Genomic DNA, 21919 nt, shown 5'->3' with positions numbered 1-21919 from the left:
ACACCCAGGCCGGCTGGCCGCACACCCGGGTCCTGTCCACCTACCTGAGCCTTCTCTCGCCCACCGCTGGTGACTGCGGTGCTGATGCTGAGCCTTCGCCCCCGAGGTTGTGTGCGCAGCGTCTCGGGCCAAAGTCACCCCACTGCAGCCCCTGGTGCCCTCCCACTCACTTCTGACTTAATATCCAAGGTCACATGGGTGGTCTGGCTTCTTTCATCATAGTTCTGTTGTCTCCTACTTTTAAATAACATCAAAACACTTAACTCACACTCCGGAATATGCCGTCAAGTTCTCCTTGTACAACCCCTGCTGCCTTGTGCTGATGGCGGAGAGAGGAAATAGGCAGGATGGGCGGGAACGGGCGCCCAGGCCCCTCCTGAGTGCAGCTCCTTGGGTCTGTGGGCCCAGGAATTGGGATGGGGCAAGTGACATCTTTATTGACTCAATTAAAACTTCCCCCCGGTGGCGGTGGAGGTGCCAGATCGCTGCAGCGGGGCCCTGATCTCCGGGAGAAACCACATGTATCTTGATATCACATTTCAGTTGCTACAGATACATGCGAATTGCAGTCCACATCCTCTAATTTATTGCTCTAATAAAGGGCCATATGGGTTCCTATATCACAGCATTTTTTACCCGTGTTCTTAGCCAGATTTTGCTCTAATTGGTGTCCTTATAATCGTCTGGGACCCTCTAGAACCCTTCTGGGAAGGGACCCATAGGTTTCACCAGGTGGCCCAAGGGGCCCGTGGCACAGCGTCCAAGAGCTGGTGAGACGTGTGTCTGATGCCACCCTGCACCGCGTGGGCAGCCACCTCCCCGTCTACGTCTCTTATTTGTGGCCTGGTCAGAGGGGAGCTCGCTCTCATGGGAGTTTGGGGAGGTCAGCAGTTGCTGGGCGCAGTTCTGGTGTGGTATCTGTCTGCTGTCCATTGGGGGTGGCACTGGGCCACCCTAGCCTGCCCATGCAGGTGCTCCCACAGCCCCCTGCATGTCCTCCATCCGGGCATCCACCCCTCCATGGATCGTCTGCCTCTCCGGTGACTGTTGCGACACTCCTCACCGGCAGCCTGTGTCTCCTAAGAAATAAGAGTACCTAATCGTTGCTAATGTCACTGAGCGCATGCCCTGTGCCAGCCTCAGGAGCCAGCCAGGTGGGTGCTGTTTGCACCCCTATTCTGCAGAGGAGGCGAGAGAGGCCAGAGAGAAGTCCTCAGCACAAGATCACAACAGCTGGCCAGTGGCCGAGGCCAGATTGCACCTGGCCCGTCCGGCTCTTACCCCATAGTCTACGAGCATTATTCCCTCGGCCTGGCCAGTAGCCCTTGAATGCTGAATTTAGGGCCCTACGCAGTATTGCATGGGGGGGTTGGGGGGGGGCGGCGACCATACTTGGCGATGCAGATCCCTCGGCCCCATTCCATAACGTCTCGATCAGAATACTTGGGGCTGGGTCTTTCAGTCATTTCAGGAGATTCTGATGCACTTGTAAGTTTGAGGAAACGTTAAAGGGAAGAAATAACGGTTATAACGAAGCTCTGGTCTGAGTGCTGTATGTCAGTTCATTGATGGAACCCTCACTGCTACTGTGAGCATCCCCATGTCACAGGTGGGGAAAGTGAGGCACAGAGAAATGCGGTCAACCCCTTCCTCTCCCCTCTCCCCCCAGGGCATCATTGCTGGTAACCAGCAGAACCAGGACTCCAAGCCAGGTGTGCGGACTCCTCGCCCAGTGCTCTTGCCCCATTTCTGGCAGCTTCTCTGCAGAAGAATGGAGACCGGGTGGTGTGTGTGTGTGTGTGTGTGTGTGTGTGTGTGTGTCAGGTGCAGGAAGCCCTGGCCCAAAGGTCACTCTGGGCCCTTCCTGTTTGCATTGTTACCAGGCAGGAGGGGTCCCATGTGGTGTTCCCAAGCAGGAAGCCCAGAGCCAGGGCTGAGCCAGGTGCTGGGGCGAGGCTGGGAGATGGGCCGGAGTTGGAGCTGGTCACTGCCCGGAGCAGATGCATGACCTCAGCTTCCCCTTCTGCGCAGTGGGCAGGGGCGGGGTTGGGGGGCTGGTTAAGAGCTTGGGTTCTGGCACCAGAGAGACCTGGGTTCCAGTTCAGGCTCAGTCAGTTCCCGGCTGTGTGGCCTCGGGCTCACACTTCCCGTCTCTGAGCGTGTTCCCCCTCTGTCACATGACTGATAAGAGTGCCTACCCAGGTGGTGGTTAGAGGCCGAACATAAAATAAAGTGCCAGGCGCACACAAGCCTCTTTCCTCGATGGCAGATGACTTGGTGTGCCTGCTTGTGTGCGTGCGCGCGTGCGTGCGTGTGTGTGTGTGTGTGTGTGTGTGTGTGTATGTGTATGTTTAATCAATGATTTGTTTTCCTGAGTTGTACATCTTTCTCTCACCCACCAAAGGCAGGCCACGAGTCCTTCTTGCCCTTCTGATCTAGGGCTCAGAGCCATAATACAGGCCGGTCTCACAGAAGCTCCCTGCATTTGCATTTCGAGTGCTGCCCGCAGCCTGGTTTTGTAAGGGGTCTTTCCTGGAACGCAGCCGCGGGCACTCCTGCATGGCTGCCTCGTGCTGCTCTCAGGCTGCGTACAGACCAGAGTCCCTGTCCTGGGTCAGAGCCCTCGGCTCTCTGTACACACAGACTCCAAGCCCCCCCTTCCCGCCCCCGCCTCGCGGGGATCGGAACGTTCAGTGCTACAGTGTTGCCTGTTGGCTCTGTGCCAGGCCTGATGGGCGTTCGGGAGTTCCTCCCTCTTCTTTCCTCCAGGTGTTAGTCCCATTTCTCAGATGAGAGCACTGAGGCTCGGAGAGCCGCCCAGAGTAGCTCAGGATACCCCGTCTCTGGGCAGGGGAGCAGGATTTTAGGTAAAGAATGCAAAGCAAGTGAGGAAAGAGGTCCTGGATCTAGGAGTATGGGCAATGTGGAGAGAGGGGGAGAAAGACTCAGATTTTCCTACTGGCTCCCTGCTTCCCAGCTGTGTGGCCTTGAGCAGGTCACCCCACTTCTCTGAGCCCCAGCAAATGGAGGGTTAATACAGAGGGAGGGTGGAATGGGGTGATTGGGGGTGGCTGTGGACACAAAACTCAACGATGTACCTCAGTCCGGCAGTGCTAAGTGCGAGCTTGTTCTGAAGGCAGCTGCCGCCTGTCTGCATCCCTCTGGAATCCCTCCTCGCACTTCTAAGCCCAGGGGCGTCCAGACCTCGGAATTACTCTTTCTCTTCCTCTGGCCTGTGGCAGGTTTTCCTTAGCTGGCTTCCCTCCAGAGTGGTCAGAGGTCTCACTCCCAGCGGCCCTGCCAGAGAGATCCCTGGTCTCCCCAACTCTGCACCCGCAGGTTGGGGCTTGGGATGGTGAGGTCAGCAGGGGTCAGCAGGGCTCTGTGGGGTGGATGGTAACCATGGCGATGGAATGTGTGGGAGTTGGTTCCCTGGGGGAGGGCTGGCAGGACTGATAGCTGAGCTGACTACATGGCACTGGGCCCCGCTCCCAGGCCACTCTGAGTGAGGGACCTGCCACCTTGGCTGGTGCGTGTGCCCCAGCCCTCCTCCCCCCACCTTGGGAACCTCTGTCCGCTGAGCTTGGAGAAATCATGCTGAGTTAGAAGTTCAAATGAGTTTGAGCCCAAATCAGTGGGTATCAGTGTAAATGTCACCTCATTCTGTGACCTCCTGCATGACACGCCCCCCCCAGGGCATTTCCTTCCCAACATCTGTCACAGGCGTCTTACTAGAAGGTCAGCTCCTTGTCGGCTGCTCTCGACGTCCTGGCACATAGTAGTCGCTCAGTAAACACTTGTGGAATGAATCTGGGTCTAAAAGGATCGTGAAGATTGAACAGCCCCCCCCGCCTTTCCAGCGTCAGTGGGAAAAGCGAGCAAAGCCCCCTCCCACCCTCCTGGCACCCATGTTGTGAGCCCCATGACAGGGTGCCACGGAGATCCGCCTGGGGGCACAGCCAGGTGGAAACGGGCTTCTCCTCTTGCTAGCTGTGAGGCTTCTACCCACGCAGTTCTCAGAGCTTCTGTCTCCTGGCCTCTCAGATGGGAATGAAAATCCCCATCTGCAAACTTTCCGCAGCTCTGGCTGGGCGCTCAGCTGGTGGGGCGGCGTCCTGGGCACCAGGAGGTCGCTGGTTCTGTTCCCAGCTGGGGCACAAGCAGGAGGCAGCTGATTGATGTTTCTTTCTCACCCCCACCCCCCTCTCTTCGGGTGACGATAAGAAACAAAAGTTTCCACTGAGGATGAAATTAGAAAATGAAAGCCAGCATGTAAATAGCACTTGCTGTGGCAGGCGCTGTTCTGACTTATTTACATCTCCCAGCGCTTCTCTGAGGCTAGTTCCTCCTTCACAGCGGCCACATCTCAAGGGCCCCGGTGCCATATGCGCATTGTCGTCCCCATTTTACAGATGAGGAAACTGAGGCTCGGAGTGGGTAAGTCAGGAGCCCGTGGAGCTGGGATTTGAGTCCCCACTATAATGTTTTAAGTACCAGTCATTTTATTATTATGGAGAAAGACGGTATGACAGCACCATGCCCGTTTGTGATAAGCAAACCATCATCGCCGACCCCTGTGGCGTTTTGCGTCCGTTTCCTTCTTTTTGTCTTTTTGTCTTTTTGTGTTGTTGCCTGTGATTTCCTTGTGCTGCTTGGTTTGGTTGATTAGACATTCGCTCTTTCGCAGTCTTGCTCAGCTGACATGCACCTGACCTTCGTCATCCGTGCATTAGAGAGCCGGGCCCTCACCCGCCCACCGGGGCTCTTGTGAGGGTAAAACGGGGAGGGCGTGGAAAGCCCTTGGCCCGGTGTGGAATATGCAGTGGAGCATGACGAATGCTTACGTTTCTCCCATGTGAAAAAGGGGGCTCATTGACCCCCCCGTCCCCAGGCCTCGCCTTTGCCTTCCACGTCGGCGCTGTCCAACAGGAATTAGTGCGAGGGATGGGATGTCCTAACCCGGGGCCCGCAGACCTTTTCTATAAATGTCCAGAGAGGAAGTACTTCCGGTTCTGGCATCCCATAGAGTTTTTGTTGCCGCTTCTCTTTCTTCCCGCCTCTCCCCCTCTCTCTGCTCCCCCTTCTCGTCTCTTCTTTCCCTTAAAATAAATTTAAAAGCCCGTTTTAGCTCCTAGGCCATACAGCAACAGGCCAGGGGTGGGAGGGCCAGCTTTGCCCTCCCCCCCCCCTCTTCTAGACCTGCGCCTGGCCACCCTGTGGCTGGCACTCAGGAGCTGAACTTGAAATGTTCTTTCCTTTTACTTTAAATTCAAAGGCCCACGCGTGGGTGGTGCTCCACTTTGGACACGTGGCCCTGGGTGACGGAGGCTCAGCCTGTCCCTTAGCCCTGAAAGGGCCCTTCAGCTGCAAGCTGCCTGCCCGGCCTCCTCCCAGCTCCAGGTATTTCAAGGGCTCCTGAGAGCAGTGGGCGCAGCCACGCCGCCTCCCTCCCGCCCCCTCCCCTCTGTCCTTGAGTGCCTCAAGCACCTTCTCCCTAATTGTTTGTATTTGTTCCAAGAGGCAGGCCTCCCATTATTGGCCACCAAGCCTGCAGGGCCAGGCCTGTGTGTTCTGTAGCGCGGAGGCTGGGGGCTGGTTGCTGTGGTTACACCTGGGAACCCCTCACCATCTGGGCTTAGATGTGCTCATTAGGCCGGTATTTCCAAATAGCTGTACGGAAGCGAGGAATGGGAATAGGGAGAAAGGACAGACGTGCAGCAACAGCCTCCCCCACTTTATTACCATCACAGCACAGATGAAATAATAGCTGAGATGTCTGAGAACTCGCTGTTCTTATTGAAACCTCCCGACAGCCCATTTTACAGAAGGGGAAAACCAAGGCTCAGAGCAGTGACAGTCTACGTGGTCAGGGAGTCATCCATCTGCAGAGCTTCTTTCTCAACCACCCCCTCCTCCTGGAATGAGACCGGAGGAGGGAAGGTGAAGCTCAGACTCAGCTGGGATTCTGAAGTGATTGCCCCTCGTGGGCCTCAGTTGCCCTGTCAGTAAAGTGGGTTGGCAGGGACCCAGGGCTCCCCGAGCAGCAGTGCCTCAGCTCTGATTCCCAGCTCGCACCTTGCTGCCTGAGAAGCGAGCCAGTTCACCCCTGGGGGTCCAGGCAAGGTCAGGCCCAGCTGTGACATCTGGAGCGAGACCGTCTCCCATGCACTGCAGCTCCCCCAGAGTGCCTCCCCCCTAATCACGGTCGGTGCCCTCGGGGAACCCACCATCCCCCTCTCGGTGGCACCCGGCCCTAATGCAGCATCGCCTGTGCTCCCAGGGGTCAGCGGGCGGGCAGCCTTGGCGATGCGCCCTAGGCTGCAGTCCAGGGATGGGAGTGCCCAGGGAGGTGGGTGCAGCTCCTGGTCCCCTGAGTCCCAGCTCCTCTTGGGCAGTCCTAGGCACAGTCACCCCACACCCCAGCCTCCATTCTTGGGGGCTCGGCAAAGCCCTCAGGCGGTGGCCAGGCTCCAGTGCCCGTGTCCCTTTGTCCCAGGCTGGGGCTGCTGTGTGCTCCCGGCTCCCGCCGTTCCCTGCCTCATAATAGCTCCCGGAGGAAGGCTGTCATTACCTCTTCTTTATTTTTGGAGGAGGAAACGGAGTTCAGAATGAAGTCCCTTGTCTGGTCACCAACTCGCAAGTGGCAGAAGCAGGATTTGAACCCCGAGCTGTAGCTCTTACCCACCCTCCTCACGGCCAGGACGCAGGGACACCTCCCTTGATGGAGTCTGGTGGGGTGGGGACAGGCCCGGTTCCTGGGCTGTGCCCACTGGCCCCCCCCCTGGAGTGGCTCCGGGTGCCCAGGAAGCTGCCCGTGCTTTGTGGGGGGCCGGCTGCCAAGTCACCCTGCTTTTGCTTCCCAAGCCCCCCTCCAGGTCTTTGCTGTCCTCTGCTCCTGTCTGAGCTGCCTGCATTGAGCTGTTTGCTCTGGTAGCAGAGGTGGCCTCTTGCTGGGGCCTGGCCAAGGTCAGGGGGTAGCTCAGCGCCTGCTCCTCTGCCCGCCCCCCCACCCCCGCCGGCCCTGGGGCAGGTTGCCTCTCGCTGAGCCTGGGGTGAGGCATTCCTGCCCCAGAGGCCAGAGGGGATCCTGTTAGGTGACGTGGGAATAGCTTTAGCTCCGTGCCTGCTCAGTAAGCTAAAAACACAAACAGGCTTGTTTCCACGTGCTGTTGCAGATGAACAATCAGTATTAAGCAAAGCGGGTGAGTTGCTAACATTTCTCTTTTTCTCTCTGTCCCTCTTCCAGGGTCCCCCCCTGGCCTTTAGCATCCAGATCACTTCTAACCCCAAACAAGCTGGAAAGGACAGGAGTCCCCCCAACCCTTGGTTTCACCTTCCGTGATTCCATTTACGTGCAGTCACTGCGGTCCGAATATGTGAAATGGAAAGTTCCAGAAATAAACAATCGATAAGTTTTTAACTGTGGGCCGTCGCAAGGAGCGGGTGTGACTCATGCGTTTGTCCAGCATCTCCACGCCGGGCACGCCCCCCCTCCCCGTCAGTAGCCATGTTGGTTATCAGAGCGGCTGTCACGGTGTCACGGTGCTTGTGTTCAGGGGACCCCTATTTTACTTAATGGCCCCCAAGCGCACACGCCGCTTAAACTTCATCACAGGTTTGTATTATAGGAAAAATGGTATATCCGCGATTTCGGTTATCCACTGGGGGTCTTGGCGCGTATCCCCCAGGAGAGGCGGACTGCTGTGCACACACATGCACGCGCACGGGGCCTTGCACACTCACCTTGCCTTTCTGGAGAGAACTTCCCCAGATTATCCCCTTTTCTCCCTCTCCCTTCACCCCCGCCCCCCCCCCCACACACACACATTTGCCATCTGTTCCCTGAGAGCTGCGTTCTCTCACTCCCCATTGCTAAGTGTCAGGAAGAAAGGGTGGTTATGCTATTGCAGGCTAACACGGGACTGACGGCTCCCCAGGGGTATTGACACTGAAGTAATAATCGCGGGCAGCCTTCTAGTCTCAGGTGTCAGTGAGCGTGGCCTTGAGCACCTGAGGAGGCTGAGGGCCCTTGGGCGGGTTTCTGAGTGGCTTTATGTCCTGCCCAGCCTCCCCTCCACCCCCTGAAAGTAGCCAAGCTCCTGAATTCAGGGCTCCCATGAACCCCGACATTGTCAGCAGCACGTTTCTGGAGAGGGGTTCCCCAGCTACTTTCTGCAGCTCAGAGCCCAGTGTTCCGGGAGGACACTCAGCTTTGCTTTGTCAGTCGCTTCTAGAACCTCCCAGCACCTTCGAGGTCAGGGGACCCAGCTCTCTGCAGCGGAGGAAACTGCGGCTGAGATGGAGGAAGTGACTCTCGCAAAGCCGCGTGGCCAGGAAATGCCTCGGCCTTTCATCAGCTTTGACCCGGCCCGGGAGTGCCTTTTCCTCCTGGGTGGACGGAGGGCCCCAGGCCGAGCGGGCCCCACGGCTGGATCGGTCCAGGGGCAGGCCAGGTCCGGTGGTGGTTTTGGCTGGACCTCATGTTCAAAGGGGAATGCCGTCTCCCCATCCCCTTCCCTCCACACCCTGCACCGCTCCCCGAGCTGCCGGCAGCTCCCAGGCATGCGGGCTCTCTCCTGCCTGTGACTTTGCACTGGCTGTTCCCTTTGCCAGGAACACTCTCTCTTCCCTGCCTGGCTGTCCAGACCTCACCTGCCCACTGTTCAGAACTCCGCTGAGGGCTGCCTCTTCCTGCAGGAAGCCTGCCCTTACCTGCTCAGTAAAACCCCTCCCCCCCTCCCAGGGGTGGGTCTGTGATGTGTGTGGACCTGGGACTGAGGCTGTGTCTCTGAGCTCCATAACCCAATTCCTGGCACGTAGTAGTTGCTCATTAAATGTTAGAATGAATGGATAACCAGTTGTTGTGATAGAAACTGCTCAGTGCTTCCTGTGTGCCAGGCACATTCTTAAGTCTTTGGGGGTCGTTCTGTGTTCATGACTAATCTTTGATATTGACACTCTTAGACCCATTTTACAGACGAAGCTCAGAGAAGTAGTCTGTTGCCCAAGCTCACACAGCCACCCAGGAAGCGGCAGAGCTGAGATTTGAACTCAAGTCCGCCTAACTCCCAGAATGCCCAGAGACCTCAAGCCCTGACTTTGATCCTCAGAAACACAGCAGGGGCGAGGCGGAGAAGGGCTGGTGTGGACAGAGGTTGGCTGAGTGTCCAGCATCTGAGTCTGCATCTTTTGTGTGGGCATCGGGAGGAGGGCAGATCTGTCACATGAGGTGACTGGAGAAGGGGGTGGCTGGGCTGGGAGGCCCTGCTTTCCAACAACTCCCTATCTAAGGAGTTATCGCAGAAACGCGAGCGTCTTTATTAGCAATGCCTGGGAGGGGTGAGGAGCATAGGTCAGGGTCATGATTCACGTCCTAAGTCATGCCCTCCACCGTTCCCACAGTTCCAGCACACCAGCCCGAGCCTTCAGACCGACCCCCCGCCCTTTCTCTCCTGCAGGCCCTCTTTCCAAGGGCTGCCCTCTAAGGGTGTCCATTTCTTCCCCCTGTCCCCCAAGGACCTGCCTGTCAGCTGCCCCCTACTTCCCCCTTCTTCCCCCTCCGGCCCAGCAGCCTCCTTGCAGGTTCTTGAACACCCCACACCTCTCCCCACTTGGGGTGTGTGGGTGGGGGGTCTTTGCACTCCGGGTGTCCTCCTCCTGGACCGCCCTTCCCGCACATCATCACATGGCCAGCTGCTGCTCGTCCACGTCTTGGCTTGGATGTCACCTCCTCCGAGAGGCCCGCCCTGCCTGACCTCCTCCATCCCCTGCTTGATCCCTCTCACGGTGTCCGGCTCGTGTCTTTGCAAGCCGTCATCGCGGTGTACCATTTGCATCCCCTGCTGGGACATAAGCTGCTTGAGGCCAGAGGCCTCGCCGTCTCATCTGCTCTCGGTCCCCAGCCCTGAGCGTGGGACCTGGCACCTTTTCGTGTTTCATAAGTATTTAGTGCATGAAGGAACGGGTGGGGATCCGGGAAGCAGCCCAGACCGGGGCATTCTGCACCTGCTCTTCCTGAAAAGCACCTCTTGCAGAGGCAGTGCGGCCATTCAGAGCCGGTGCCGGAGCTGGCTGCCCGGGTCCGGATCTTGGACCCCAGCTTGGCTGCTTCTCAGTGCGCCTGTGAGCAACCTCTCCGTGCCTCCGTTTCCTCCTTTCTCCACAGTGGTCATTTCCTAGCACTCAGGCTGCGCCAGGCCCTGCTCGTTCAACCAAGGCACAGCCCACCAATGTTCAGTGAGCACCTACTAGGTGCCAGGCACTGCTAGGAGCTGGGAGAGTGCCGCGAACACAACAGGCAGGAAGGATGTGCTGCTGGACGCGACGTTCTAGCACGATTGTTCTCCACATCTTGATTGTCAATTTAAAAATAATTATTACTCCTTCCAGTGACCAGATGAGGAAACCGGGCATCGAGTGGTTAAGGAACTGGGCGAGGTCCCGCAGGGAGGAGGTGGGGAGAAGCTGGGAGTGGATGGCCCCAGGCCATCAGGTTGCGCTGCCCCTGGGGGTGATGCCAGCACCCACCCCTGGGTGCTTGGAGCGCCTTCTGGGAAAGATGAAGTGCCGGCCCCGGGAGCCAGTGCTCCGGGCCACGTCGGCACCGTCCCGTTGGCTGCCATGGGGTCTGCATGGCAAAGGCCCGCGGGCCTCGCTGACCACGGCTGTCCCTCTCTCCCCAGATGTGAGCCCAGCGGGCCTCTGGCTGACCCGTCACTGAAGCAGGCCCCGCACCCCAGGCCCAGCATGCGCCTGTCGGTGCGGAGGGCGCTGCTGGCGGCCGGCTGCGCCCTGGCCCTGCTCCTGGCGTTCCAGCTGGGGCAGCAGGTGCTGGAGTGCCGGGCGGTGCTGAAGGGCCCGCGGAGCCGCTGGCCCGCCATGCGGCCGGAGCAGGAGGACCTGGTGGTGGTGGGCACGGACCACGTGGAGTACCGCTACGGCAAGGCCATGCCGCTCATCTTCGTGGGCGGCGTGCCCCGCAGCGGCACCACGCTGATGCGCGCCATGCTGGACGCCCACCCCGAGGTGCGCTGCGGCGAGGAGACCCGCATCATCCCCCGCGTGCTGGCCATGCGCCAGGCCTGGTCCAAGTCGGGCCGCGAGAAGCAGCGGCTGGACGAGGCGGGCGTGACGGACGAGGTGCTGGACGCGGCGATGCAGGCCTTCATCCTGGAGGTGATCGCCAAGCACGGCGAGCCGGCCCGCGTGCTCTGCAACAAGGACCCCTTCACGCTCAAGTCCTCCGTCTACCTGTCGCGCCTCTTCCCCAACTCCAAGTTCCTGCTGATGGTGCGGGACGGCCGCGCCTCCGTGCACTCCATGATCACGCGCAAGGTCACCATCGCGGGCTTCGACCTCAGCAGCTACCGCGACTGCCTCACCAAGTGGAACAAGGCCATCGAGGTGATGTACTCGCAGTGCCTGGAGGTGGGCCGGGACAAGTGCCTGCCCGTGTACTACGAGCAGCTGGTGCTGCACCCGCGGCGCTCCCTCCAGCTCATCCTGGACTTCCTGGGCATCGCCTGGAGCGACTCCGTCCTGCACCACGAGGACCTCATTGGCAAGCCTGGCGGCGTCTCCCTGTCCAAGTGAGTGGCCCCTGGCGGTCCGCCAGGTCCTGGTCCTGGGGTCGGAGGCACTGGAGGAAAGATGGGTCCGCGTCCCCGAGCTGCGTGGCCTTGGGCAAGTCCCCGTGCCTCTCTGAGGCGCAGCTGCATTGTCCAGAAAAGGGGCAGTCTCTCCCCTCTTTTCTGACAGAATCACTGACCTTCGAACATGCCTTACAGTCAGGCGCAGTGGGTAAAGGTTACGAACGCCGATTCTGGAACCAGGCTGTCTGGGTTTGAGTCCCAGCTCCACCACTTTCTAGCTGTGTGACCCTGAACAAGTGACTCAGCCTCTCTGTGCTTCCATTTCCTCATCTGTCACATGGGACTGTAACCTGTCTACCTTATAGATAGATGCCTGTGAGCGTCAAATAGGGTAACCATGTTAGGGGCTACTCTGTTGTTTTTTAAAATATATTTTTATTGATTTCTGAGAGGGAGAGGTAGATAGAAACATCAATGATGAGAGAATCGTGGATCGGCTGCCTCCTGCATGCCCCCCACTGGGGATCGAGCCCACAACCTCGGCATGTGCCCTGACCGGGAATCGAACCGTGACCTGGTTCATAGGTCGACGCTCAACCACTGAGCCACACTGCCTGGCCAGGAGCTACTCTTCCTGTTCTCCTTGTGGGTGTTGATACCTTTTACTGGATTCTCGTCCTCCCACCACCACTACCGTTTAGTAAGTGCCTGCTCTCTGGCAAGCACTGAGGTAAGCCCCCAACAAACACTAGCCTTTCAATCTCCATAGCAACTGGAAGGCATAGGAACTTGGCTCGTCTCCTTTTTACAGATGAGGAAACTGGATCTCCGAGGGGAGCAGAGTGTGGCTCCGGGATCGGAGCTCAGGCCTGTTGGCCTCCGGAGAGTGTGCTCTCGAGAACCCCATGTCCAGGACCCTCCTTCTGCCCCTGCTTTCTGCCTTCCTCCCCCGGGAGGCCGCCCCCCTCAGAGCACTGAGCAGGGCCGGAGGAGCGCGAGCCCTCTCTCCGCATTAACTCATTTATGGGCATTAACTCACCCCTCAGAACAGCCAGGAGGCGGTGCTGCTGCGGACACAGGCCCCGAGAGCAGCATCTCTCCCCGGCCGCACCGCTGGGCTGGTAGCTGGCATTTGAACCCAGACAGTCTGGCTCCTGAGTCAGCTCTTAGCTACTCTATTATGTAAGGCTCAGAAAAAGGGTCAGGAGGATGTGCCCCAAAGAGCCAAGACGGGGTCCCTGCGGGGCGCCGGGGGACTAGGAGTGGCGGCCACAGGGACTCAGCCTCCCCGTGAGCGTTTGGCAATTCTTTCCCGAGAACAGACCATTCGCCTCAGCTGCATGAACAGAAGGTCCTTCTAAAACGTCAGAGGCATCAAGGAAGCAGAAGTGAGGCCCAACAGTGTTCTCTGCCTGGTCCTTCCTCCCTCCCCTCACGTGCTGTACCCCCCCCCCCCCGGCCCACCACCCAGGGTGTGACCAGGCCCGTGACCCGTCCGCGGTCTCACAGTCAATGGGGCCCAGGTCCCTCCAGTCTCCCCACTGCCCCAGAGTGACTGAGCAGGGGGCGCCCGAGTCTGCCCGGCACCCTGCAGCCTGCCCTCTCTCCGCAGGATCGAGCGATCCACAGACCAGGTCATCAAGCCCGTGAACCTGGAAGCGCTCTCCAAGTGGACGGGGCACATTCCCGGGGACGTGGTGAGGGACATGGCCCAGATCGCCCCCATGCTGGCTCGGCTCGGCTATGACCCCTATGCAAACCCTCCCAACTACGGCAACCCTGACCCCATCGTCGTCAACAACACACACCGGGTGAGTGGGCGTGCATCCGTGGAGGCGTGCTCACGGGCTGTGGCGGGGGTGCGGGCCCTAGCTGTCCGAGAAAATAATAAGCGCCTTGATCCCTGAGCTGTGTCCGGGGTGGATCATGTGACTGCTTGTATTTCCATGTTTGCTTGGGCCACGAGGAAGCTCAAAGCCACTGCCTCACACTCCATAGCATCCACCCGCAGGCCCATCTGTGCACTAATTTCACTTTATTTCTCTACTCGTACTTCCCCTTTATTGGTTTCAGAGGGAGAGGGAGAGGGAGAGAGAGAGAGAAGCATCCATGATGAGAGAGAATCATTGATTGGCTGTCTCCTACGTGCCCCACGCTGGGATGGAGCCTGCAACCCGGGCACGTGCCCTGACCGGGACTCGAACCGTCACCTGCTGGTTCATAGGTCGACGCTCAGCCACCGAGCCCGCCGGCCGGGCCAGATAGTTGTTCAGCCTGTATAGTGGAACTGCCGAGTTAAGTTCCTTTGTTGAAGGCCTTGTGTGTGTGCATGTGTATGTGTGCGTGTACATGTATGTGCTTGTGTGTGTGTGTGTCTATGTCTCCTGTAGGCACTCTGTGTTTCTGTAACGGATCCAGGGGTACAGTACTGGGTGGTTGAAAGGACCCCAGTGTTAGTGAAATTGTCTTTCCGTGAGCCTGGAAGCCCTCTCCCAGGGATTGGTCACATCCCCGGGGACGTGGTGAGGGACGTGGCCCAGTCGCCCCACGCTGGCCATGCGGATGGACGGGTGGGTGGATGGATAGGTGAGTGGCGCGATAGGTAAGTTAATGGATGGACGGGTGGGAAGGTGCATGGATGTGGAGGTCATGGACTGAATTTTATTTCGTCATCAGATCCATGAAAGTGCTATTTCTTTTCCCTTTTGTAGGTCTTGAAAGGGGACTATAAGACACCAGCCAATCTGAAAGGACATTTTCAGGTTAGAAACCCCACGGGGATTGTGAATTCTGTTTGCCCAGCTGTACCCCTAGCTGTATGCCTGACTCCTCACCTCTCTACTGTGGGTGATAGTCTCCCCATCGGAATATTGGGTGGGGTGGGGTGAGGGTGGAGTGGGGTGGGGTAAGGGTGGGGTGGGACTGGGTGGGGTGGGGGTGGGATGGGGTGCGAGTCGGACCAGAGGTGCTCTGAGTGACCAGCTGGGCCAGGTTTCAGCCTCCCTCTGCCTCAGCCCCTCCCTGCCCCTGGTCTCCCTCCCTGGAGGGAGTTGGTGGCAACTTTCTGTCTTCAGCCTTCATTTCATTTGTTTTTATTAAAAATATGTCTTTACTGATTTTAGAGAGAGGGGAAGGGAGAGGGAGCGAGAAACACCGACGAGAGAGAAACACAGGCCTAAATTCGTGCAGGAGGCAGCCGATCCATGATTCTCGCTCATCATTGATGTTTCTACTCTCTTCCTCCCTTCCTGAAATCAATACAGATATATATTTTTAAAAATGATGCTAGAATTAGTCAGCACTCATCTCTCACCTGTTTTAACCAAAACAATGATGTAACAAGAACAAACAGAAGTGGCGGGGGGGGGGGGGTGTATGTGCCACAATCGGACACTTTCCACCTTCCCGCATCCTTTCTCAGCCCGATGTGCGTGTTGGCCCCCGTGAGGTGCTGTCTGAGCTGCTTTGTTTTGCTTTCTCAGTGTTCCTCCGTCTACTGGGTTTCACATGTGCCATGTGGGTGCCACGCAGGCCTGTACAGTGTGCCGCATGTATGTTCATGTGCCACCAATGACGTAACTGTCTCCCCAAATCCTTCAGAGTTTTCGGACACATCCGGAATGATGGGGTCACCCTGCTTTTGCCTCTTCCGTGGGCGAGGGGGGGTGGGGCTCTACAGAGTCATTCCCCGGAACCCGCTTTTAAGGAGTGGAATCCGCGGGTGGAAGGTCCGGATCCTTTTAAGACTCAGACTGCGAGGCTCAGATGGTGTTTTCCAAGAGTCAGGCGAGCGTGCGGCCCCTGCGGCAGGGCGTGTCCGGCGCTGGGCTTGGCTCCCTGGGGAGCAGAGTGTGGAGGAGTGGCATGTGCTGTGTCCTGGCTCCCACCCTGGCCCTCGGGGAGCTGCCCTGCCGCTGCCCCCCCTCACCCCCCCCACCCGCATGGCCTCCGCCTCCGCCGCACGTGACTTCAGTCAGGCTAGTGCACACCCTGCAGGTGAGCGCAGGGGCAGTTAAGGAAAGGGTGCCGTAAGCGTGCTAGAGTCACGTGCAGTCCTCCCAAGTGGCCATCGTGAAACCAAAGGGGAGAACAGGAAGCCAGCAGAACAGAGCTCACACAGCCTGGGCTCCAGACACCCTCCCCTCCAGGCCTCTGCTGTTCCCTCCGACCTCTGACCTCCGCGTGGCGGGACTCACTTTCACCGTTCAGGTTGTTGCTTGTGGAGTGGGGTCCGACGGGCAGCCAGTCCTCTGATTCTCTGGACGCCAGCTGGCGCCCAGTGCAGCCCCGACACTGACGCCCGGAGCTACCCCGGGCCTGCAGGTGGAGGCACAGCCCCAGCGGACCGCCCCGCCAGGCGCCAGCCGCAAGGGGGTGTCCAGGACACCCCACATTTGGGGGTTTCCCACGACGCCCACTCCGGTTATTATAAAGGGTGCCGTTTAGGAACAGCCACGTGGAAGAGACGCCAGGCCGGGGTTGGGGAGGGCGGAGCTCCGGCTCTCCGGGTGCACCTCCGTCCCAGCGGGAAGCCAGGGATCTCTAGGGGGTTTCATGACGTAGGCATGACTGACTGGGTCACAGGCCAGTGATTACTAAGGGCGGGGGTTGTGGTGCTGAGAGTCCCACCCCTCTGATCATGCCTTGGTCCTCTGGCGACCAGCCCCCCATCCTGAAGCTCTGTGGGCCCCCCGGCCACCAGCCATCTCGTTAGCACACTGGAGATGCTGCGGGTTTTAGGAGCCGGGTGCCGGCACAGGTCAAAGGCCACATGTTGGTTCTTCATCGCACCAGTCACCCCGTTTCGGCCCCTCCCACCGGGTGAAGCAGCCCCGCCGCCGTCACTCCTGGCGGCCCCCATGTTGCCAGGCGTGGACAGCATCTTGCCTGTGTGTGTGCTTCAGCCCCTCCCCCTAGAACAGTGGTCGGCAAACCGCGGCTCGCGAGCCACATGCGGCTCTTTGGCCCCTTGAGTGTGGCTCTTCCACAAAATACCACGGCCTGGGAGAGTCTATTTTGAAGAAGTGGCATTAGAAGAAGTTTAAGTTTAAAAAATTTGGCTCTCAAAAGAAATTTCAATCGTTGTACTGTTGATATTTGGCTCTGTTGACTAATGAGTTTGCCGACCACTGACCCAGCACATAGTAGGTGTGCAGGAAATATGTGATGGGTGAGTGTGTGTGCCGGACCGTGATGCTGAGGGTGGGCCGCGGGCAGCGAGCCCCTGGCACCCACCTGGTGTGACTCCCGTGTCTCCTGCAGGTGAACCAGAACAGCACCGCCTCCCACGTGGGGAGCTCGTGATTTCCAGGTAGGCCCCCGACCTCGCGGGGACTCCGCGCTTCCGCGCCCCGGAGCCACTTTTCTGAAAAGCTTGTCCTTCCAGAGCCTCCCTGGGGAGGAGTGTCCCCCAAGGTGGGCTGACCCACCCCTCTGGGAGGTTTCCATGGTGACCGGCCAGGGAACTATTTATAGAATCAAGGCTTAGTCTCCTGCTCTGGGCGGGGCTGGGCAGGGCTCAGGGCTGAGCCAGCCAGAGGAAGGATGTCCGGCTTTAGGGAGGGTGCCCCAGCACCAGTGATGGGGGATCCTGGGATCATTGTCACGTGGAATGCCGCCTGCCAGGCCGGCTTCTGTTAACAGATCAGGTTTGGCCCAAAGCAGCTAATGTTCTAATAGTACCCACAGGCAGGTCTGGTCTAAGAATAACCCCCCAGCCCTGGGCCAAGGGCTCCCCTCTTACTCACTTAACCCTCAGCGTCCCTGGGAGGCAGGTGCCTCTTTATGGAAGAGAAACCCAGGCCCCAGAGAAGGACTTGACCTGCCCAAGGCAGACAGAGTCACAGAGGGCAGACTCCCCCCCAAAGACATCTCCCCCAGAGTTTGCTTTTAACGAAAGTGAGTATTGACCCATCTGTATTTGCTAAGGGGCAGTGGAACGGGCTCCAAACTTGGGTTTGAACTTAAGTCAAAAGATTTAAGGACTCGCTTCACGTTTGACTCCTCTCAGCCTCCGTTTTCCACATCTGGAGAATGGGCTTTCGTCACGGTCCACCTGCGAGAGAGCTGACCAGGGGGGTGCTGGGCCCTCGCCATGGACCTGGGCAGTGGAGTAGAGAACCCAGCGAGGGAGTGAGCTTCCGGTGTCCCGCCTCTCTGACCAGGTCAGGGAAACGCCAGAAGGAACTTGCCTGGGAATCTCCCTGTGTTTTTCAAACGGAAACAGCTTCTAGCCCAGACTCTATTTTTAGTCTCATCTTATTTTTCAATAATCAGCATATTTTTTCATTTAAAAAAAAAAACCCACTTTGCACCCACGTGCCAGGCTGGAGACACCCCGGCCCGTCACTCTCAGGGTCCCCACCCTAAATCGTGCTCAGACCCCGGAGTCTGCGTAATCCCAGAGAAATGAACCTCACGGGGAACACAGGTCCCCCATGTTTCTCTCTCTCTGCCCGTTTATCATCGAATCCTACGCCGCCTCCCTGACCAAAGCCGGACGCACCCCGCGCTTCTGTTTAAAGGACGCACCGCAGACCGGTGCGCTAGCTCCTTCCTGGCTCGGGGTTGGCCTGGACTCAATGCTAATCCTTCCCCCGCCTCCCAGCAGTCCCTGCTGTTGGCTCTCGTACAGGAGAAAAGGGTGTCTGAGGTCGGGGTGCAGGTTGCGGTGCGGGGAGAGCCTCTGCAGCCGCGCGCGCAGGGGAGAGCTGGGCTCACGGGCTTCTCCCTGCTTTCAGGTCGCCGCCAGGAAGGGGAGAAGCCGCGTTCAGTGGAAATCGGACTCTAATCCAAGCATATTGCTTGCTATTAACCGGCAAACGGGACTGCTCCCGAGGGGTGTGTTTGCATATGTTTGCAAAGCCCGGGGCATTGAGAACGGTCCTTGAAACACGCTGCCTTCGGACCCTCTGGGATGGAGGACGGCGAGTGCGGACACAGTCCAGCTTCTGAAACTTGGTTTTTATATTTTTCCCGCGAGAACTTTTTCTACGAAGTGGCCTGGCCGGCTCCCTCCTGTGCGGGGCGCCCGGGCGGCGTTGTGGGCTGGGACCAGGCCACCCCCGTGCCTCGCCTAGGACGCTATTTTGAATTCAAAGAATCTATTTAAAAATTTAATATATGAGGCTTTCTTTGATTCCTCCCCAGTTCTTAAATTGACACAGGAAATAGGTATATTATTTGAATAAAGTGACCAGGGACGCGTTTGTCGGTGCCTTACTCACGAAGGGACAGGCCTGGGGGGAGCGAAGGCTGGAGAATGGTCCGCGCCAGGCACAGCCCGCCCTGTGTCTGGGGTCCCCAAGGGCCCCGCGGTTTGGTGATTTGCTGGAAGGACTCACAGAACTCAGAAAACCCATTAGTCTCACGTTGATGGTTTACTGCGGCCAAAGGGTGCATCAAAACCAGCAAAGGCACCGGGCGGGGCGGAGGGACCGGCCCGAGCTTCGGGGTGTCCTTCCCCCGCAGAGTGTGGACGCCCTGTCCCAGCCACGCTGTGCGCGGTGCTGCCTGAGTAACCAGCGACCTCGTCTCAGGATGAGCCCGGTCCCTGTCACGTCACCTGTGAGCACAGCCATCTGCCTGGAGCGCCCCGAGCCCCGTGTTCAGAGACGCCCGGTTAGAAGGAATAGTGCGGGGCTTCTTGACCGTCCTGCCCCCGGCGTGTGCGGGTGCGAGCTCGCCACGCCTGCCGGGTGACCCCTTCCCTGCTCGGCCCCCAGTGCTGAGGAGCGCCCGGGCTCGGGACAGTCCTGCATGGAAAGATGGTGAGTGAGGCGGTGGGAGGAAGTGGCTCGGGCTGCGGCGTGGATTTTGGAGTCGGGCTTCCCTTCTCCATCTGTGAAACGGGGAAGTTAAACCTCCCGGTTATCAGCCGGGGCCCGCGGGGGAGAGCCGTGGGAACCCCTGTCAGTGGAGACCGCAGTCCGACGGGTCCGCATCACCCGGAGGCGGACACCTGCGCCTCCTTCGCGGCCCCACCCATTTTCCCTGCAAATCCCACCCGCCCCGAGCTGAGTGGCCTAACGCCATAGATTGTGAAACCTCAGTCCTGGGAGCAGCTGAGCCAGCGGGGCGGCTCCACGGCCAGAGGCGGCTGGGACTGTGCTGGGCCCCGGCCTGCGTGCCTTTGCTGGAGCCTCTCAGGAGCCGCTCCGCACAGCCTGACTCCGTTTTCACCATTTATTGGTGTGCATTTATGTTCACCATTTATTGGTGTGCATTTTCAGGGATTTGTTTTCTTTTTTCTTTTTTTTAATATATTTTATTGATTTTTTACAGAGAGGAAGGAAGAAAGATAGAGAGTTAGAAACATCGATGAGAGAGAAACATCAATCAGCTGCCTCCTGCACACTCCCTACTGGGGATGTGCCCGCAACCAAGGTACATGCCCTTGACCGGAATCGAACCCGGGACCCTTCAGTCCGCAGGCCGACGCTCTATCCACTGAGCCAAACCAGTTTCGGCAAGGGATTTGTTTTCTTCTTTCGGTGGCAGAGCCTTCCATACACTGTCCCCTCGCGCACACACACACACACACACACACACACACACACAGTCATGTGTACAAGCTCCATCTACAAAACCCAAGGTCGGCGTTCTGGGGAGGACCCACACGGTCCCGAGCTCCCGCGGCTCCTTCGGAAGCCCTTCATCACAGCCAAGGCTTTGCATTTGTTTGCCTGGTGACTGGATTCGTGTTGGTCTTACTAGACCATAAACTGAATGAGTCTGGGAACCTCACTGTTCACTGCTCACCACTTACCCCCACATCGTGCCTGGCGGATGGAGGGGGTGGGAGCCAGCTCCCGAGGGGGCCCCCAGAGGTCCCCGCCTCCAGGTAGTCACACCCTTTTGTGTGATGTCCCTTCCACACCGACTAAGGCAGGGTTCCAGGTTAATACAAGACGGGTGGCTAAACTTGGGTTTCAGATAAAACAGTAAGTACCCCATGGGACACACACTAAAATCCCGTTTGTGGTTTGTCTGAAATTCACATGGGCACCCTGTTTTTGTATTTGCTCAATGGGGCTGACAACCCTCCCTGGGGCCGGATATTAGGGAACCGCCAGTGTGTGACCCCCAAGGCGAGATCATAAACGCCGTGCGGCTTTGGCCTTGTTATCTCAACTCAACTCTCTCTCGGGGAGGCCGGTCACCGTCGTGAGGACACTCAGCACCTGACACAGAGGTTCATGGGGCAAGGACCTCGGGCCTCCTGCCCACAACCAGCACCAGCCGGCCAGCCATGCGACCGGATCACCTCAGGAGTGCGCTCCCAAGGGGGACCCCACGTCACAGCAGGCGGCTGGGCCACACTTGAATTCCTCCCCAGAGACACTGAGACCGTGTTCCCAGCTGCTCAGCTTGAAGGTAACTGTTAACACTACAATCGACGATACACGGGGCTCATAAACGTTTGGTAATGAGTGGCTCAATGAATGAATGAGTGAGTGAATGAATGAATGAATGATGAAGGCTGGGGTTCCTCATCTCACCGTGGGCTTTTGAGGGTGCTTGTTTTCAGATCCTGCCTCGGGCCTGCAGAACACCCCGTCCCAGCTTGCTATCTAAGGATGGTGTTCACAAGTTCTTGAAAGAGTGGAAACCATCTGTACGAAACATTTAAAGAAAGCAAATGTGCTAACCCAGCTGATCTGGATTTTCAGTTCCGGCCCGATATATATTTTTGTGACAGGATTCAAAATACTAAGCCGTGTGCAACTGTATAATGTCACTGTCCTAGAAAAGGCACTTGTGCTAGACTTTAAATAAATCAGCTTTGAAATGCCACTTGCGAGTTGTTTCTATGGTATCAACCTATTTCAAGTTGTAACTGAGCAAGGATGTCCCCCCCCCATCCCAAAGCTTTCAAAGGCAGAATGGGACCAGCACAGCGTGGCACAGGCTGTTAAAGGGGGGATCGGGTGTGGGGGCCCGGGTGGACACAGAAACCCCCTGGGAAGGTTGGGGAATTGAAGAGATGACGTATGCAGGGGCTTGTCTCTGTGACCCCGAGCAGACAGGGATCACTCTAGAAGTACTGGCTCCAACAAGTGGACAGAAATGGTGTGGGGCCCCATGCAGGCACTCGCGGAGTGAGCACTGGCCTGGAAGTCTGACCGCCTGGGTCCTAGAAGCAGCTCTGTGCTTAGACTCGCTGTGTAGCCCTGGCTGCTTCCTGTGGGACGGCTCCTCCATCACCGCGTCTGTGAAAAGGGAGGGACCGGCCGATGAGCGTCGGAAGGCCCTGCCCGGCTCCTGCAGAGGAGCCTTGTTGCTTGGCAACCCCTCCTGGGAAGGCTCATGTCTGAGTACCTCATTGG

At 58.1% G+C, this 21919-nt stretch overlaps 1 protein-coding gene across 5 annotated transcripts in view; it reads left to right on the top strand.

Moving 5' to 3' along the window:
* Positions 1 to 18800, top strand: part of TPST2 (tyrosylprotein sulfotransferase 2) — a 36782-nt gene extending 17982 nt beyond the window's left edge. For 2 of the 5 annotated variants that reach the window (XM_080649925.1, XM_080649927.1), the window contains exons 2-7: positions 10683 to 11588; positions 13204 to 13402; positions 14303 to 14353; positions 16854 to 16902; positions 17602 to 17755; positions 18332 to 18799. In XM_080649925.1, coding sequence (XP_080506051.1) covers positions 10747 to 11588; positions 13204 to 13402; positions 14303 to 14353; positions 16854 to 16895 — 1134 coding nt within the window. In that variant the 5' untranslated portion in view covers positions 10683 to 10746 and the 3' untranslated portion in view covers positions 16896 to 16902; positions 17602 to 17755; positions 18332 to 18799. Of the gene's footprint in view, positions 1 to 10682; positions 11589 to 13203; positions 13403 to 14302; positions 14354 to 16853; positions 17027 to 17601; positions 17756 to 18331 lie in introns of those variants that run through there. The other 3 variants (XM_080649923.1, XM_080649924.1, XM_080649926.1) reach the window with 2 other exon arrangements.
* The last annotated feature ends 3119 nt before the right edge of the window (positions 18801 to 21919 follow it).

This window comes from Plecotus auritus, assembly GCF_963455305.1.
Source record: "Plecotus auritus genome assembly, chromosome: 13".
NCBI lineage: Eukaryota > Metazoa > Chordata > Mammalia > Chiroptera > Vespertilionidae > Plecotus > Plecotus auritus.
Note: the sequence above shows the minus strand (reverse complement) of the source record. Positions and strands in the feature narration are given on the sequence as shown.